Source organism: Nicotiana tabacum, chromosome 13, assembly GCF_000715075.1.
Source record: "Nicotiana tabacum cultivar K326 chromosome 13, ASM71507v2, whole genome shotgun sequence".
Taxonomy (NCBI): Eukaryota; Viridiplantae; Streptophyta; class Magnoliopsida; order Solanales; family Solanaceae; genus Nicotiana; species Nicotiana tabacum.
The window spans coordinates 5,644,781-5,663,553 of NC_134092.1; the positions used below are offsets into that span (position 1 = coordinate 5,644,781).

The window sequence follows — 18,773 nt, forward strand, 5'->3', positions numbered from 1 at the left end:
ACACAAAAATAACTATATCGTTATTAAAAGACTTCGCTCCGAATAACGAATTTGTTAAATAGAGGTAAGATTATGATTTTCTCCTAAAGGTTCATGTTATCGTGACACTTTTTTTACTACTTTATACTATCACTGTATAATTATCGCCACCAAGCACTACCGCCAATCATCGCGACACTAGTTATCACCGTACAACCACCATATCCAAACTATATCACCATCGATTAATTACAACCGTCGTCAGTTATTTTATTGCACAGTTATCATTATTAACCACCATCACTAATACTTCTATGCCAGCCACCGTTGTATAACCATCACAACCAATACCACTAGCGATTGCCATCAATTACTTTTATCAAATCTTCATTGTACAACTATCATTGCTAAATTTGATTTCTAATCACCTATATCTTCGGTTACTACCACGAATCACCTCAACGCCAGTTATTACCATCAACCGTTATTGCACAACTATCACTTATTGTCACTACTGCGCGATCATCGCCAACTATCTCAGCACAATCGCTAGCCTTCTTCACTAACCATGAATATCGCCTCACAACCATTATCAACGACCATTGTTACCATCACTAGCTTCTATATTTTACTTCATCAAGCAAATAGTTTTTACAAAATCATACAATCTAGACTACTTTCCATAGGTCAAAAACAAATTTGACTTTTTTATGTGTACAAAAAATCTTTTTACCCTTAGGCAATAAGAGCAAATCTAGCCAATATTAGTAATGGCAACGGTAGATCTTACACCAACTACTAGATGGGGGCAAAAAGTTGGACCATTTTGCTAAGTCCAAAAGGGCAAATTTGATATTTTCCCCTTAGTAGATTATAAATTTTCAAAACAACTAATTTTTTGAAATTTAAATAAATTAAACGTCGGAAAATAACACATATGTCTTTGATTGTGTTGAAGTTAGTCAATTCGATAAGCAATTTCTAAACTTATGAAAAACATGTTGAAATGTCAAATCCTATATGTATATTATGTTGCTTACGTCTGTATCTTTAGCATTAACATAGGATGTAAGAATCAAATAAATTAGTTGAACATTGGGCAATGTTATGGTTTTCCAAAAAGTTTTTTGAGTGATCATTAGGATATGGAGTTGGATGAGAATCTTCCGTCCTTGATTAGATATCACATATTCAAGTCATGTGTACGTAAAAAATTCATGATAGGAAGTATTATCCCCTTAAATGAGTCGAACGTACAAATTCATATTAAGCGGTCAATATATACTGAATATCCCTTGATTATAAAAAGTTATTTAAAAGGTTTAGACAAATCGTTATCCCACTATCATTATAGTATTTGACTTTTCGTTTACCATGGGTAAACTTCAAGAGTGTTGACATACGAGACAGAGAGAATAGTAACTTAATGGAGGTCTATGCATCGAGAGTGAGATTAGTATTCAATAAATTATGTTGGAGGAGATCAGAAAAGACCATGAGATTTCTAATTCAAATTCGTAAATAACATATTAGGTAATTTATTCTCATATATCCAAATTTTAATGGACAAAATTACCTGGTATATATGCTAAGTTGAAGTAGTAAATCGATAGTGAAATAATCAAAGTGGAGGTCTATGCATCGAGATTAGATATCACATATTCAAGTCATATATACGGAAAAAAATCATGATAGGAAGTATTGTCCCCTTAAATGAGTCGAACGTATAAATTCATATTAATCGATCAATATATACCGAATATCCCTTGATTAGAAAAAGTTATTTGAGAGGTTTAGACAAATCGTCATCCCAATATCATTATATTATTTGACTTTTCGTTTACCATGGGTAAACTTCAAGAGTGTTGACATACGAGACAGAGAGAATAGTAACTTAATGGAGGTCTATGCATCGAGAGTGAGATTAGTGTTCAATAAATTATGTTGGATGAGATCAGAAAAGACCATGAGATTTCTAATTCAAATTCGTAAATAACATATTAGGTAATTTATTCTCATATATCCAAATTTTAATGGACAAAATTACCCGGTATATATGCTAAGTTGAAGTAGTAAATCGATAGTGAAATAATCAAAGTGGAGGTCTATGCATCGAGATTAGATATCACATATTCAAGTCATATATACGGGAAAAAATCATGATAGGAAGTATTGTCCCCTTAAATGAGTCGAACGTACAAATTCATATTAATCGATCAATATATACCGAATATCTCTTGGTTAGAAAAAGTTATTTGAGAGGTTTAGACAAATCGTCATCCCAATATCATTATATTATTTGACTTTTCGTTTACCATGGATAGACTTCAAGAGTGTTGACACAGAGAATAGTAACTTAATGGAGGTCTATGCATCGAGAGTGAGATTAGTGTTTAATAAATTAAGTTGGAGGAGATAAGTAAAACCATGAGATTTCTAATTCAAATTCGTAAATAACATATTAGGTAATTTATTCTCATATATCCAAATTTTAATGGACAAAATTACCTGGTATATATGTTAAGTTGAAGTAGTAAATCGATAGTGAAATAATCAAAATGGCTCGAACACGTCATAAAAAAAATGCTTAATGGATGCAAAAGCAGAGCTAGTATTTACAGTTTATGAGTTCTTAATTCGTCATAAATTCTTAGCTCGTCTTTGTGATTGGATTCACAATTATATATTTTTACATATTTTATAAAAAATTTAATACAAATATATTGTCTAAACTAAAATGACTAGGTTCGTCCAAATCTAAAAGTATTGAGAACCGCATATTTTGTACATAATACCGTGGCTACCCTTAGCATACCCAACGTCGCAAAACGTACAACACCTCGAAGCAGTCACGAGGCTATAAAAATGCCAAAGATAATTTTTCTCAAAGATCACCGTCTTTATATCCTTTTCTGTATCTGCATTGAGAAGTGGCTTAAACCCTAGCCGCTCCTCATTTGTTTCTCTCTCCTTAAACCCTCAAAAACTCTCTTTCATCAGGTATATATATTTTAAACTGGATACAATCCTTCTTTTCCCGTTTCTTTATTCAATTTTTTGTTACAATTAGTTTTTTGATCTAGCATTTCTAGTTGTGTTGTCCTGTGAAAGAGTTTTTGTGAGGCTCTTACTTTTAATAATTATGGATGTTTTATCTTTAACCCTTTGTTCTGATCCTAATTTGATAACTTTTGTTTGAAGTTGTAGTCTACATGTTATGTTTTTGTTATGATTGGTGTAGCTTCTTTGCTTATTGTTTGTATGCTAGGTCAATATTAGTTAGAGGTGGAGACAGGATTTGAAGCTTATGTTCTAGTCCGTTAAAGCTATTGGGTTCTAAATTAATAATTTATAATATATTCAATGGATTTCTTAAAACAAATATAGAGTTGTACCAAAGCTACCTGGTTTGGTCGAATCCGCAACCTCAAGGCTAGTTCCGCCCCGGATATTAGTGTTTATTTGCCGTGATTTCTTTCATATTTTTGCCAAAAGTCCTTGGATGCTGTAGCTTAATTTTTTTTTTGTAAATTAGAATAAAAGCATTTTCTTTGAAATTTTGAGGAAATGATCTCTTATGCCCACTTACAATACGAACAAGATCCCCCGTGTTGTTTACAAATCTCTCGTGTTACTTTTTACTAATCTCCTTTGAAAAAGGTCACATTACTGAAATAAAATTTGTAATGTACAAATCAACATCTGCTTTGAATTTTGTGTATTCTTTGAATTAATACATTAGGCAAGATCACACATCTGCTTCGACTTCAGTGACTTCTTTGAATTAATGTTAGCAGAGGTTGGATCCTTAATTTAAACTTGATGGTTTAAGCTCTTGAAAAACTTGAGACTGAACTTTTTTTACATTTAAAATTATGGTTTAATATATATTATTTGTTTAAGTTTAATGATTTTCACATATATATCAATGTTCTGTGTTGATCGTAGCTAGTAAGCTACATCTGTCCAGATATGTGGGGAATAGAACATCACACAACCTGTGGTTTGGTTTTCTCAGGATTCATTGTTGCTGCATATCAGGAACTAGAAAAAATCAAGTTTCCACAATTGGTGCCTATAATTCTGACTTTGTTCGAATTACTGAATAATTGTTCATGGTTCTACTTTTTGTAATTTTGATGACTTATGCTCTTTAAATCAACTGGCGTGATAATTTCATACAGTCTGAACGCATGATTTACTGATATCTTATCTGACATTCTTAAAGTGATTGTGTCTCCCTGGGTTTTCATTTTTTGATACTCCAATAGCTGGATTTGATGCCATGACTTAAATTTTGTGTGTGTAGATTTGTCAATTTATCTGCATAAATGGCTTTCTACAACAAACTCGGTGGTCTTTTGAGGCAGAGCATTTCTGGAAATGCAGTAAGTGCAACATCACCAATGCCGTCAATGCTTGATGCCGTCCGTTGCATGTCGACGAAGCTTTTCGTTGGTGGTATGTTTCGACTGGTCTTTTAAAGTTCTTACTGGGTTGTAGTTACCAACTGGTAATTTTGTGCAACGTGTATATATTTGCTTATTCATCCATATATTTTGTAGGTCTTTCCTGGGGAACTGATGATCAGTCACTGAGAGATGCCTTTGCTACCTTTGGTGATGTTGTTGATGGTAAGCTCCAGAGGCAGATGTCCGCTGCTTGATTTTCAATAATTTTCTTATCTCTGCTGACATAGTTTGAATAAACATAACGAAAAGCAAGCGCGCATAAATAAGGTGGTATCATTGTACTTTGTAAGGATCAGTAGATCATGCCCTGTGTGTCTGTTTATACTCATTGTAGTGTGGTTTTTATGTATAAGTTTATAGGTTTAAGTTCTCAATCAAGATCATAATGATGGAAATTTGATAGGTTTCAGCAGCTCTTGAACGGGTTTTTTTTCATAATCTTTTTTTGGGTAAATTGAGCAGTTCAGATTTGTTAATCATTAGTTAGTTGTTGCTTACCTAGTGATTGGGCAGGGAGCCTTGCAGTACTATGGTTTATTGTGAATTTGTTCTGTCAGGCAAGTTATTACCTCTCTTTCTTGGTCGAGATGGGGTAGGATTGTTAAGTTTGGAGTTGCAATAGTAGTTTTGGTTCCTCTGAACTGTTACTGTTAACTTGCTGCTCAGTTTATGCTTGTTTGAATACTTAGAACTGTGGTTTTTTTTGGTCCAGCGAGGGTAATCGTTGACAGAGATTCTGGCAGATCAAGGGGATTTGGATTTGTGAACTTCTCAGATGATGAAAGTGCCAATGAGGCTATCAAAGCAATGGATGGTCAGGTAAATTTCATTAGGGGAATATCAGAAGACTTGGTCTTAGTCTTATGTTTACTTCATCAGTCGTTGCTGCATATTCTTATTTGCGTTAACTGCTTTACTTTATCCGTCATGGCTGATCGTACGTTATGTCCTTGCAGGAACTCCAGGGAAGGAATATTCGTGTTAGTATTGCCCAAGAGAGAGCTCCTCGAAGTGGTGGTTTTGGCGGCTCCGGTGGTGGATTTGGTGGCGGCTATGGTCAAGCTAGAGACAATGATGGATACTAAGTCACTTTTATTTTTGCTAAGCTGTCAATGTGTGCATGATAACGTTTATCTAAGTAGAGGACCTGGTGGGATAGCTTTGTTGAGTTTATCTATATTGAGACTTCTTTTCGTGCAAGGTTTTGGTATCAATAATTTTTCCTGATTTATGACTAGTCTTTAGTCTTCTCTGTGCTACTTATTGTTTACTGTATGTAAGCATACATCGTCATGTATTGACGAAAGAATGGATGCAATTTGCAAATTTTTGAATCTTAGACATGTAGCCATCTATGGAAAATTTCACCTCTGAAATGCTGTGAAAATGATGCTTATTAGAAGACTATTTTCATCTTGGGAAATCTGTACGCTAGTAAATTGCAGAATTGTTGAAAACGGATGAATTAGCTTGTTTAATGAGATACGGTAAATATACCTCTGTACTTTCAAAAAAGGTTTAAATATATACTTCATTATACTATGAGTTCAAATATACCTCTACTGTTATACTTTGGGTTTAAATATACCCCTCATTTAAACGGAGGGACTTTGGGTTTAAATATACCCCTCATTTAAACGGAGGGATGTGTCATCGTGTCAATTCTAAATATTTCCTAATTAATTAAAAAAAATGCATACCCATACCCGAAATATTTGTAAAAAATGCTTTTAAAAAATTGGAAAAATTGAAAAATATTTTTCTATAAAAACTGGGAAAAAAATCAACAAACTAATTTTGTTTTTTTAAAACTAATGCACCTGTAGTCCACTGCTTTAGGAAAGTCTTTTTTTCAGTTTTTAAAACAAAATCTTTTTTTTCACTTTGTACAAAACAATTGCTTTAAAAAAAGCTGAAAATTATTTTTTTGTAAAAACTGAAATAAAAAATCAACAAAATATTTTTGTTTTTTAAAAACTAATGCACATGTAGTCCACTGCTTTAGGAATATCTTTTTTTTTTCTTCAGTTTTTACAAAAAAATAATTTTCATCTTTTTTTAAAGCAATTGTTTTGTAAAAAATGAAGAAAAAAAAAGATTTTGTTTTAAAAACTGAAAAAAGGATTTTCCTAAAGCAGTGGACTACATGTGCATTAGTTTTTAAAAAAATAAAAATATTTTGTTGAATTTTTTTTTCTAGTTTTTTTAAAGCAATTTTTACAAATATTTCGGGTATGGGTATGTGTTTTTTAATTAATTATGAGATATTTAGAATTGACCAACATGACGATGACACATATCCCTCCATTTAAATAAGGGTTATATTTGAACCCAAAGTATAGCGACAGAGGTATATTTGGACTCATAGTATAACGAAGGATATATTTAAATTTTTTTCGAAAGTAGAAGGATATATTTGACACTTTACCGAATGAGATATTACCACTATATTTTTCCTTTTTCATAGCTCCCAAATAAACATAATTGAATAAGAGAAAGTAGAAGCAAGAAGTCTCGCGGTGTACAACAAACTTAAATTCTAAATGGTGTAATTGATAAGATGAAGCAACTATGTTCTATGTCAAGCTTTCTTGTCTTTAGGGATCTTAATCTTGATTAAAAGACAAAACTAACAAATTGCAGTGAGGAGAGGATGTTCGTGAAGAAGATCTGTTAATTCGGGAAGACACGCTCAAGGATATGAACTCAACTCTTTTACTTGAAATATATACTATTAGAGGGTCTACGTCTCATAAGAATAATAAAGTTGGTCGCATTATCGCCCATCGCAAAGGTGGATCTAGGATTTTCAAAATATGAGTGCACATTAAAGAAAAGAAGAAGTATTAAGTGAGAATTGATCTTCGTTCCTTTGCATAAATAACGAAGTATTCAATTAAGTGCATCATGCAGTCTTTGTAGAGCATGATTGCCAACAGAAAATATTAGACCGATTATATAAAATACATACATAAAATACATAGTTTGACGGAAAGATCATAAGTTTACGTACCACATAAATTACCCTATAGATCCGCCCTTAGCCTCTTGGCTAGGAACTATATGGTCACTATTGCCTACGCATATCTATAAGCATGCTAATTCAATAGCTAACATGTTAAGCAATTTGACCTTTAGTTAAGAGCCTTATTTTGAATGGCATGAACTTGTTTTTCTAGGATTTTTTCGCGCCTTGTGATATTATTGAGGTTTCATATACTCGCTTGATTTTGAACTTGTTTTTCTTTGTTGCTTTATTTCTCTTTCAAAAGGAAAAACACATATGAAATATGTTAACCACGTATTCATTGTCAATCATATTTTTTCCAAATTATCTTGAAAAATTCATAGCCATTTATTTTTCCAGTATTTTTTTTTTCTTCAAAGTTTTGAAAATAAAGGTGATTTTATTGTTTGCATATCAAACAAACACAACTTCATAACTTTAACAAAAAGTTTGGAGCTTGTTTTTTCATAATAAACGGGACTCAATGTTTCTTATTTCTATGAGTTTTATTTTTGTTTCTCGAGATTTGACCAATATTCTAACGGCAAAGGGTCTGATATGCCCCTCTACTATTGTCAATAGTTTAAATAAGCCATCTGTTATGCTATTAGAGCATTAAAACCCTTGTCGTCTTACTATTAAACACAAATACTCTTATTTTAACATATGTGCCACGTGGCAATACCAAACTCATCCGGTTAGTTTTAATAGAGATCCGACCCGAACTCATCACCCGACCCTAAAATACTATATCGTTCACCTTTATTAATGTGTGAACCCTAATTTGTTCACTCATTTTTGGTTCCAGCAATAGAAGCCCTCTGTCCCTCCCTCTATTCCACAACTGAAATGCTATAACTTCTCATTCTATTTCTTTGTTCTTCTTCGTTTATCTGATAGTCTTGGTTCAATGTCTAGTTCTAGTGTTACATCGAGAAGGAGGTGCTATTGTGGGGAGATTGCGAACAACTTCACTTTGACGACTACAAATAACCCCGGAAGGATATTCTACAAGTGTGTTAAACCTAAAGTAAGTTTGAATTTTGCTTGTGATTCATTACTCGTCGATGCATTTAAAGTTTTATTTTTTCTACTCTTTAACATAATTATTGATTATACTTGTAAGAATGAGTCATGTGGATATTGGAAATGGCAAGACGAAGCCCTCCGGGACAAAGCGTTGATAGTAACCAACGATTTCAAGTCTAAAATAGATGCTGCCAATGTCAAAATCAAGACGTTGAATATGTTGTTGGATGCGTGCATGCTTGAAAGGGACAAATTGATGGAAAAAGTTAATGTTTTGGAGGCTATAAATGATGTTGAAGTGAATAAAGCATGAGAGATGGAAGTGAAAGTGATGCAGATGAATATGTTCATTATGGTTGCATTTGCACCGTTAATTGGATTTGTTGTGGCATTGTTGATGAAATAAATTTTGCATTTTTGTTGTAAAATCCAGATTTTCATGAATATTTTGTGTTGGTCAGCTTGGTTGTAATACCTTATATGGCATGTTAATGTCGATTTTAACAGAATATGGCACAAATATGGTCAGCTTGGTTGTAATACCTTTCATTTTTTTATTTATTGTATTGGTCAACTTGATTATAATCACTAATTATAGTACTTCATATGGCATATTAATGCTCAGCTTAACAGAATAATGTGGATTTTAACATTAAAAAAATGGGCAGTTATGGCTCTAATGTAGTAAAAAATAGGGCAGTTCACTAACAGTCAAAATCTGGCATCCACTCTAATGCAGTAAATTCATTCTATGATGCAAAATTATAGAACATGAAGTTCTGAATATAGAACAGCTTTAGAACAGAATAATGACCTTGATGCGGTAAAAAACTAGGCAGTTCATTAACAGTGAAAATATGGGCATCCACTCTAATGCAGTAATTACAGAACATGAAGTTCTGAATATAGAACAGCTTTAGAACAAAAAATGACTCTAGTACAAAAAAAATGGGCAGTCAAACCACTAACAGTAAATAACTGAGTAGTAGCTTCACTAACATTAAACAATCAGTAACAGTCAATGCTATAATTACATATCAGAAGTACTGTCAATGTAGTAATTACATATCACCAAAAATAGTAAAGATAGTAGGTCAAACTGATGATTGGATGTTATACTGTAATCCCAAAAACTAACACAACCTAAATCATACTATGACATCTAATTTAGTTATCAGTACCAATATTAACAGAACATTAAATAGGAGACTATCATTAAGTTTGTAGTAATTACATCCCAACATAAACACAAAACTACATAGAACAACTTGATCATTTTCCTTTTCTTATCTTCGGCTTCCCAATTTTCTGTTGCCTTTGTTTTTCTAACTGATTTGAAGTTGTAGCTGTTTTACCCTTCCACATTAGGCCTGCTGTAAATATGAAATATTTGTAAGCTCACTAACACTAGTTTGATCACCAGTAAAGTTGATTGATCTTGTCCCATATGATAAGTTTACTTGCTGCCTCAGTTGAAGTCTTGTCTTGACATCTGATATCACTATTGGCCTAACCACATTTTTATCATGTTCCATCTCTAGGAAATTTGGAACCATACTTGATTGACCAACTCTAGGTGTAGGCATGAAGCTAAATCCACTTTCCTAACTTGATTGTGTCATTTATATTGTTGAACAGTGTATTTCATCTTCTGTTTCAGAACCTAACAAAGTTCTTGTCCTTTTCAAAGGTTGTTTTCCCTTGCTGTTAAAAATCAAAGTTAGAAAACATAAATAAATACAAGTTCAGCAAATGTGTAAATTGTAGATTACCTGAGCACAAGTTATTCCATTATGGTTTAGTTGTCCACGTTTGCCACAAGTCATAACTCTACCTTTTAGGGATTGTGACAACACTCCTTGCCTTTTAACTGCCTTATCTTTATGCCTATCCCTCTTAACTTCTGGCCTGCCAGCCAACTTCACCAACTCTGGGGGTTCTATTACTTGTGATGGGTCAATTTTTTTTTAAAGTTCTCCTCTAACATGTTGGGGGCTTGTGTCTATAAGTAGAAATGCCCCCTTACTGTACCACCAGTGCATCTCTGTCAAAGAGTCACCCCTGTTGTGAAGTATAACTCTAATAGCACGAGGACATGGGATTCCTGTACGGTCTCATGCCCTGCATGTGCACTTCTTCATGCTTAAGTTGACGCAATGCTTGCCAGACCCTTCACTAACTTTATATCCTCCTTCTCCATTGGAATTAACTTTACACACTTGAGCAATCTCCATGAATTCATTGTATAGTTCCAGGCTCTTTGGACTGAACTCATTGCTCTATGTCCTAGCTTCAACTTCATATTTTGCTATCATGTTCATAACTTTGAGTCTAATATCTTTCAACATCTTAATGATTGGCTTTTGCCTTGCTTCTAAAATCCATGAATTGAAGGATTCGGTCAGATTGTTATGAACTGACTGATTTTTGCAAACTATATCTAGTTAAGCTCTACATCAAGATTGTGGTGGGTACTTCAATAAACTCCTTGCTGCATCCTTGTTCAACTCTCCTAGCTTACTTAGTTGGACTTTGGAGTCTTCTTCATAAGTGCACTATGAACACCACCAAAGTAATTTTTTGCTTTTTTCGGTATTGTATGTCTTGCACTAGTTAGCCTCGATATGTCTAACACAAAACCTATGATGTGCTTGTGATAGAACAGTTTTAATTGCCTCAATTAATCCCTATAACAAATTCAAAAAACATGCAGTTAGAAATTGACAGAAACAAAAATTGGACAACATACAGTAAAGACAAAAATAGAAAATTGTACAGAAATAGATGATAGAAAATTGGACAGCAATAGAAGTAGAAAAAAAATCAGAATGACAACAGAAACATTACTGAAGACTGGACAACAATAGAAATAGCAAAAAAAAAAAAAAAAAAAAGAGAGATCGACAGAAGTAGATAACACAAATATTTCTTAAGACTGTACAACAATAGAAATAGCAAAAAAGAAAAGATAAAGACTGGACAAAAGTAGATAATAATAGAAAAAAATTCAAAAATATTACCTTTTGCATGTATGACATGAAGGTGATTCCGTCTCCTTCCTTAAGGTCTAGAGATCTCTGAAGCAACTGTATGAACCAGTTCCAAGAATGATTGTCTCCTTATCAACAACTGCCCATACCAAAAGATAAAAATAATTTTGTGCATCCCGTTCAACAACAACTAGCAATTGACCCTTGGCTTTCCCTTTTAAAAATGTGCCATCTACACCAATAAATGGTCTTAACCCTAATTTGAAACCCATATTCATAGCTTTGAAACAAACATACATCCTCAAGAATCTTCTTTTTCCATTTTCAAGTGCATTTTTTGAAATGTTAATCACTACATCACTTCCTGGATTACTCTCTCTCATTCCAATGGTATAAGCATCGAGTTTGTTGTACTCGTCTACAAAACTCCCATATAAAGTCTCCAATATCATTTTTTTACACTCTTGCACTTTCCATGACTCACATTTAACTCAAAAAATTATTTTTTAAATCAAGTATTATCTCCCTTACCTTATACTTAGGATTATCTTATATCCTTCCCTTAAAGTAATGTGCAATAGTATTGAAATCAACAGTACTATTATCATATGCAGTGTCACCATCTTTGAATATTAAACAAACAAAGGGACAACCCACAATGCATCTGTACCTAACCCTCATTGTGCCACTCTTCCTATGTTTTAAGACTTTCTTGTTGGCTAGAGCATACAACTTCATAAACTTCCTAACTTCTGGTATGTCCTTAAAGGCCATGCATTTATATATCTCTTTATAATCATTCAGATTTTTAGTTACGTTTTTTTTTTTGTGTGTTTGGAGTGAATGTAATTCTTTAGAATCATATCCCTCAGAATCAGAACTAGAGTCAAATCCTAATTCACTTAAGCTACAGTCAGTACCAGCCTAATCCAAACAAGTATATGATTCGCTATAATGTACAATACTGGAAATGCAATCAATAGGGGGATCATATTCATCCACATCATATAGGTTCACTGCATTATATTAATTAGAAAGCAAGGATATCGACTGTCTAATCCTCACATCCCCTTCAACCCCATACAATTTACCATAAGATCTATCAACTATAAGTTGTTGAACCCCTACAAACCCTATCTCACTTGTGAATTCATTGACAATATCTATATAAGAAAGCAAGTTTGAATCATACCCTAACCAAGTGTGCAGTTGATTCTTTGTGCACACAATTTCAGGAAGTGTAACCCATTCACTTTCATAATTGGATATTAAATCAACTAAGACCATCTCTAATAATCTAGCAAATAAGAACGGTTAGCAAACAGCAAAAGAACCAATATAAGCTAAAAGTAAAAAAAAAAAAAGGAATAAATATAGGCAGAAAATAACATGGGAGCCACCCCTTCATAAAGAATTCACAAAGTGAGCAAACATGCACTAAAGTCCAACCACCAGAATAGTTTAATGAAGCAATTGCATTCAAGGGGCCCACATTTAGGACCACCTTAGCTAATAAACAAAGAAAAAGCACTGAATCTCCGTCAATATCACGATAAAATAAAGGCATTTTCCCATTAAGACAAAAAACAAATCATAATCCACGTAAGAAACCACCTATAAGAAAAAACCCTAAACTAGAAGACAATAAATCCACCTTGATATATACCCCATACGAATTTATTAGCATAACTGAAGCATGCAACCACTACAAATCGGGATCACCTCAAAACTGAAGCATGCAACAACTACAAGAAGACAAACTATAAAGTATATATTACATAAAAATAATGGATAAAGATTAGATGTAGTCTAAACCGAAACTCTAAACCACAAAAAAAAGAATAATATAACAAATAATCAGCAAAATCGATCAACAAATACAAAAATCAAGCAATTTAATGAAGAAAAGACTAACCTTTAGAGCAAGATCATATGAAATCGGCAGTTTGGAGTCACCACTACCGCCGGTCTCTTAAAGCTACGAGAGAGTGAAAAGAAAAAGGAAAAATTGAACTTAGGTATGTGACAGTCGATATTTTAGATAATGGTCTAGTATTTTAGTGTCGGGTAATGGGTTTGGATCGGATTTATATTAAAACTAACCGGATGAGTTTGGTGTTGCCACGTGACCCATATGTTAAAATAAGTGTATTTGTGTTTAATGGTATAACGACAGGGGCTTAATGCTCTAATGGTATAACATATGGCTTATTTAAACTATTGATGATAGTAGAGGGGCATATCGGGCCCTTTGCCGATATTTTAAAATATATTTGGGGAGAAGGTACAGATTTGTCCTTTTACTATTGTTTATATTTGGCCTCCGTTGTACTTTTCGTCCACTTCAGCCCCTACCGTTAACAAACTTTTTAGATTTATCCTTAACCCTAACGGCCATCCAATGTTGCAGGCGACCCCTCAAATTTTTGTCCATGTTAGCTGCCAAGTCATATGGTCCCACTAAATTAAAACTCCTAAAGGCGTAAACTTGACACAAAAGATGTTCTCCTCCCTTTCCTTTCCCCTTCCCCTTCTCTTTCTCATTTAATTTGTGAAATCTATACGTAGTTTAAAAGTCTTTGATGCCCTTATTTTAAAACTTCTGCTCTCTTAAATATTACTCTAGTTCTTTACTCTAAAAATTCCATTTTCATATTTATTTTAGTTATATATTTTGCTCACTTTGAACTCTATTTTTTCCAAGTTGTTTGTGTGAATTCAAGGTATATTTATGGGTTAAAATTAAGTAATTACTGATTTACTTCTTTTTTGTTTGATCTTGTATTTTTATGATATTAGCCAAATACGGGGATTGACATTTGAAATATGAATTTCCGGCATAACTTCGATTTGCTTACCTCCAATGAACAGAAGAGAAAAAAAGTCAAAATCACGTGGAAGTGAGCCTTATGAGAACCATCATTCAAAGGTTTGAATACTCCAAATAGTTTGCGTCATACTGCTCAAACATCAAGTAGAGAAACGTCTAAGTTCCCCAAACTGAATATGTTTTTTTTGGGTTGCTTAATATGGTTTTTGGCATATTTTGAGGAGCATGTTCCAGTACATAATCACGAATGTTATCACACACTTTTGCATACCATGAGAGAGTTTGAAGAAAATTAGCCCTACTAAGTGAAGACTTAGATTCATCATGACCTCGAAATGCTAATCCTTGAGTTATAAGAGCCTTACTACATTAACTGAAGTAATTAAGCGGATCCAATACTCATGCTTAAGTTGATTAGATTGCCTCTCAAATAAAGATTGAATAGACCGTTGTTGTCGCAAATCTTGGCATTTCTTTTTTGACTCATTGTGAATGCTACTCGACCCATGTTTATCAAAACTTTTCTTTTTATACCAATTCTTAAACCCTATACTTGAAAATATATCACCTCCACCTTGATGAATATTATTATCTTTAAATAGATAACAATACATACAATAGGCTGCATCTTTACTTACACTGTACTCCAACCAATCATGATATTCCTAATCAAACCATTTAGGATTAAATCGACGCATTGATCCAGAAAAATTTATTTTAGGAAAGTTATGAAGCCGATGTTGACAAGGATTTTGTCGAAGGTATTCTCTTCTAATAACATCACGATGATTTGGATGGAAGTCCAAGATCTGAGTTCTTTCCCCCGGGTCAAACTTTAAAGAATCCAAATCAAATTCATTAGAAGATGGTACTTCTATATGGTTGATATTCTCTTCCTAGATAGGTTGAGTATGAGAAGCCAAATTTGATTTTGGTGCTTTAGTAAAATATCTCTTCACTGAATTTTGAGACTGAATTAAAAAGTAGGGATGTAGTTAGAAAAATTGATATATGATTATTGTATCGAACTAAGCTTAAAGAAGTGTTAGCCAAAGACTTAAGTGCTCAATCTAATATTCATATAATTCACCAAAGACTTCAATTCTAAAGTTTATCAGCAATTATCACCAAAGATCGAGTCAAATTGTTAGCTTTGTTAGATTTTTATTAATCATTGTAACATATGCAACATAAGGGAATAAAACATCAGCAATTATCACCAAAGATCGAGTCAAAAATATCTCAATTCTAAAAAAAATACAATTATTTTTCATAAGTTTATCAAAGCAAATGCAGTAGAAAACTCAATAATTTACATTATTAAAGTCTACATATTCAAGAATCAAAAAACAACAAACAAGTGTCATTAACCTAAATTAAGAATAACCAATAAAATACTATAAAATTCTGAAAAAGTTAGAAAGAACAAGGAATTTACCTGGGATGCCAATGCCACGACAGAAGAATAGCAAGCAGCAGCAACAAGGTAGAGGGATTGAAGAGAGAGAGGGAGTGGAGTGAGCAGTGAGGCAACGAAGAGAGAGATAGATTTAGGGATTTTAACCCAAAGTCAGTCACGTTTTTTTGGGGGAAAACATATTAAAAGAGACGAAATGAAACAACGTCGTTTCGTTTCGTTTAAAATTTAAAAAAATAAGTTTGAGGTAAAAAGAATTAGATTGCAGCTGACGGGAATTGAACCTGCAATCTTCTACAAAATGTGAACACCCTTGACCACTAAGCCAATCTTTTGGCTTGTGTCAAGGGGGTTCAACATATTATATCTATACGTAAATAAAAAAAATTACCCCTATATAAACAATGCAATTTTCTAACGAAGGGTGTTCGTCCGCCGCCCTAAATCTGCCCCTGGTAAAATCTCTAAGATCACCAATAATAAGTTTAAAGATTTTGACCCAACCTATTGCTACTTGGACTGGCATAGAAGAATCAATTGTTAAGCTTTTGGATTGTCTTCAACGGAAAGATATCCGGTATTCTTTTGCTAAAAGTTTGGACACAAATCTTTCGCTAATTCAAGTGTTATTAAATGTTATTTTATGCGTATAACAACCATTCACTATAAAAGTCAAAAAATATTAGAACAAACAATGTTGTTATAGAGAATTTTTTAATATAATTTTCAAATATCTAAATTTTAATTTTAAAATTCTACGTCGAGCTAATCTAATTTAACTTGAAAGATCGGATGTTATATATAAATTGAAACCGCGTAAGTAGTACGTACCACCAAAATGAACCCAAAAAGGCGAAAGTTTGAGGTTTTATTAAGAGCCCGTTTGGACATAAGAAAATTTTTCCTTTTTTTCAAAATAATTTCATTTTTTTTCGAAATCAACGTTTGTTCATAAAATTTTTAATTTTCACCTGAAGATTCATTTTGAAAAATTTCAAAAATTTTAAAAACTTCAAAAAGTTATTTTTTAAAATTTTCACTCAAATCACTCACAAAAACTTCAAAAACAATCCAAAGTTATATTCATGTATAAACACAGCTCTAAATTTCAAATACCATTTTTACTTTTTTTTTTTTTTTTTTTTCGCCCTATTTTGGAATTTTACAATTATGTCCAAACGCCCGCTAAACCCTTTCTCTCCCTCCCTTTTCCCTCTTTATTAAAACCCCAAGTCCCCAACTGACCAAAAATTTCCTTTTCCCTTTTTCAACAACAAAATTTTCATTTCAACTTCTCGGCATAGCAAAATCTCTACTATAAAAACTGTACTACACGAAACTCCGGCTGCAATCGCAGCTGCAGAAGTAAACAAAGATGAGCACTGTAGATAAAATGCTTATAAAAGGCATACGGAGCTTTGACCCCGAGAACAAAAACGTCATCACTTTTTTCAGGCCATTAACGCTCATCGTCGGCCCTAATGGCGCTGGAAAAACCGTAAATCGCTATTCTTAACTCACTCTATTTACGTACTTGAATTGGTATTTTTTTTTCATGTCAGTGTAATTTCTGCATAAAATATTTGTTCATTAGGTTTTAATCGTTGCATGATTTTGTTGCTCAACTCCATTCCTGTATTTTCTTTTTTAATTCTATTTTTGATTTTATTTTAGTGTAAGTTAAGTTCTATGCACCTGTGGTGTAAAAAAGTTTTATAGGAATGTATATTTTTAGGTGCTTCCAAAAATATAGCCTACAAAATGTATATATTTTTGTATATATGTGTATTATATGCATTTTATACACGTTTCGGTTAGTGAATGCAATTAGTTTCAGCCTCTGAAGTTTTTGGCACCATGAGCAAAGTGGTTGTTGGATTTTCAGTTCTGTTTGGTGCCTTGTTTGCATTCATGGTCTAGGGAAGAGGCAGTGCTATATATGAGTTGTTATTTCTTTTACGTTTTCCATTTCTTTTGCGTTCAGTTGTCGATCGGTTTCTTTCCTTGTTAATGCGAGGCAATGTGTTCATATTAGTTATTTATGGAATAAGGAATACTATCTTATTTCTTGTAACATCAAAGTTTGTCATTTGCAAGGATTAATTGTGCCTTACCCCATCAGTATTGGATTAGTTGTATTATTTGTACTAATATTATTTGGCTCGTCTATATAGCTAAAATCAAAGTTATTTATAGATGAAATACAAATTAAAGGTTTTGCTTGAAGCTAGGTGAAGATCAGGTTGGGCACTTCGTCTCGATTAGGCGCTTTAGTGCAAGCTATATTTGGAAAATATGTATCAATTGTTAACTAATCTTTATTGGTGAATTTTTTAGTGATTAGCTATAAGAAATTATATTTAGGTAAGAAAATGTGATCATTAAAAAATTTAAGCATGTTTTCTACTTTATAATTTGGTTTAATTATAATATTTCAATTTTTCGAATCAGAAAGAAAGTTTTCAATTCTTTGTTCAACTAGTTGTTGTTTGCTCTTGTAATTACTTATTCATGCATTGAGTATATATTTTAAGTTTTTCTTCATTAGCGCCTTACTTCGCTAAAGTCCACAACTTAATTGTCCTTTGCATTTATCAGAACTTTTCTATGATTTTCAACTTGGATATCTCTGGGTAGACTCCAGTTGAGTAGTTGAAGATGACCATCATCTGATAAAAAAAAATGTTTTCCGTGGGCAGAGTAATTTGTATATTCGTTTCTTTTATAATTATTTTTTCTTGCTGTGAGCAGACTATAATTGAGTGCTTGAAGGTTGCCTGCACTGGTGAGATGCCACCAAATGCTCGCTCCGGTCATAGCTTCATCCATGACCCTAAGGTGCTCATCTCCTTTGACTTACTTGAGAAGGAGTACATAAAATTTTTAACGACCGAGTTCCAATATCACTAGTCAACCAAAAGTTTAAAATCATGTTTAAAGTAGCAGTTTATCCAAAAAACCAGTCAATGATCCCATAGCTGATATGAACCGGATAGTTTGTTTTAGTTATCTTATGTTTATGTTATTTAAAGTTGTTATTAATACCTGA

General features: G+C 32.9%; 2 protein-coding genes across 3 annotated transcripts in view; both read left to right on the plus strand.

Annotated features, from left to right (window-relative positions):
• The first annotated feature begins 2,848 nt into the window (after positions 1 to 2,848).
• Positions 2,849 to 5,790, plus strand: LOC107800467 (glycine-rich RNA-binding protein 2, mitochondrial-like). Its single transcript, XM_016623636.2, has 5 exons — positions 2,849 to 2,979; positions 4,289 to 4,440; positions 4,545 to 4,613; positions 5,164 to 5,270; positions 5,408 to 5,790. Exons 2-5 carry the CDS (start codon positions 4,311 to 4,313, stop codon positions 5,534 to 5,536), a joined length of 435 nt encoding a protein of 144 aa, XP_016479122.1. The 5' UTR covers positions 2,849 to 2,979; positions 4,289 to 4,310; the 3' UTR covers positions 5,537 to 5,790.
• An 11,127-nt stretch (positions 5,791 to 16,917) lies between these two features.
• The window catches only part of LOC107800461 (DNA repair protein RAD50), a 30,177-nt gene continuing 28,321 nt past the window's right edge, over positions 16,918 to 18,773 (plus strand). For both annotated transcript variants that reach the window (XM_075227688.1, XM_075227689.1), the window contains exons 1-2: positions 16,918 to 17,222; positions 18,476 to 18,562. In XM_075227688.1, the coding sequence (XP_075083789.1) occupies positions 17,100 to 17,222; positions 18,476 to 18,562 (210 nt within the window). In that variant the 5' untranslated portion in view covers positions 16,918 to 17,099. The remainder of the gene's footprint in view (positions 17,223 to 18,475; positions 18,563 to 18,773) is intronic.

What these genes read in the sequence shown, in the direction of transcription:
- LOC107800467 (XM_016623636.2), top strand. Translation starts at nt 4,311, where the DNA reads ATGGCTTTCTACAACAAACTCGGTGGTCTTTTGAGGCAGAGCATTTCT. An exon ending in GACGAAGCTTTTCGTTGGTG is followed by an intron (nt 4,441 to 4,544) that starts GTATGTTTCGAC and finishes TATATTTTGTAG; the next exon opens with GTCTTTCCTGGGGAACTGAT. An exon ending in CTTTGGTGATGTTGTTGATG is followed by an intron (nt 4,614 to 5,163) that starts GTAAGCTCCAGA and finishes TTTTTGGTCCAG; the next exon opens with CGAGGGTAATCGTTGACAGA.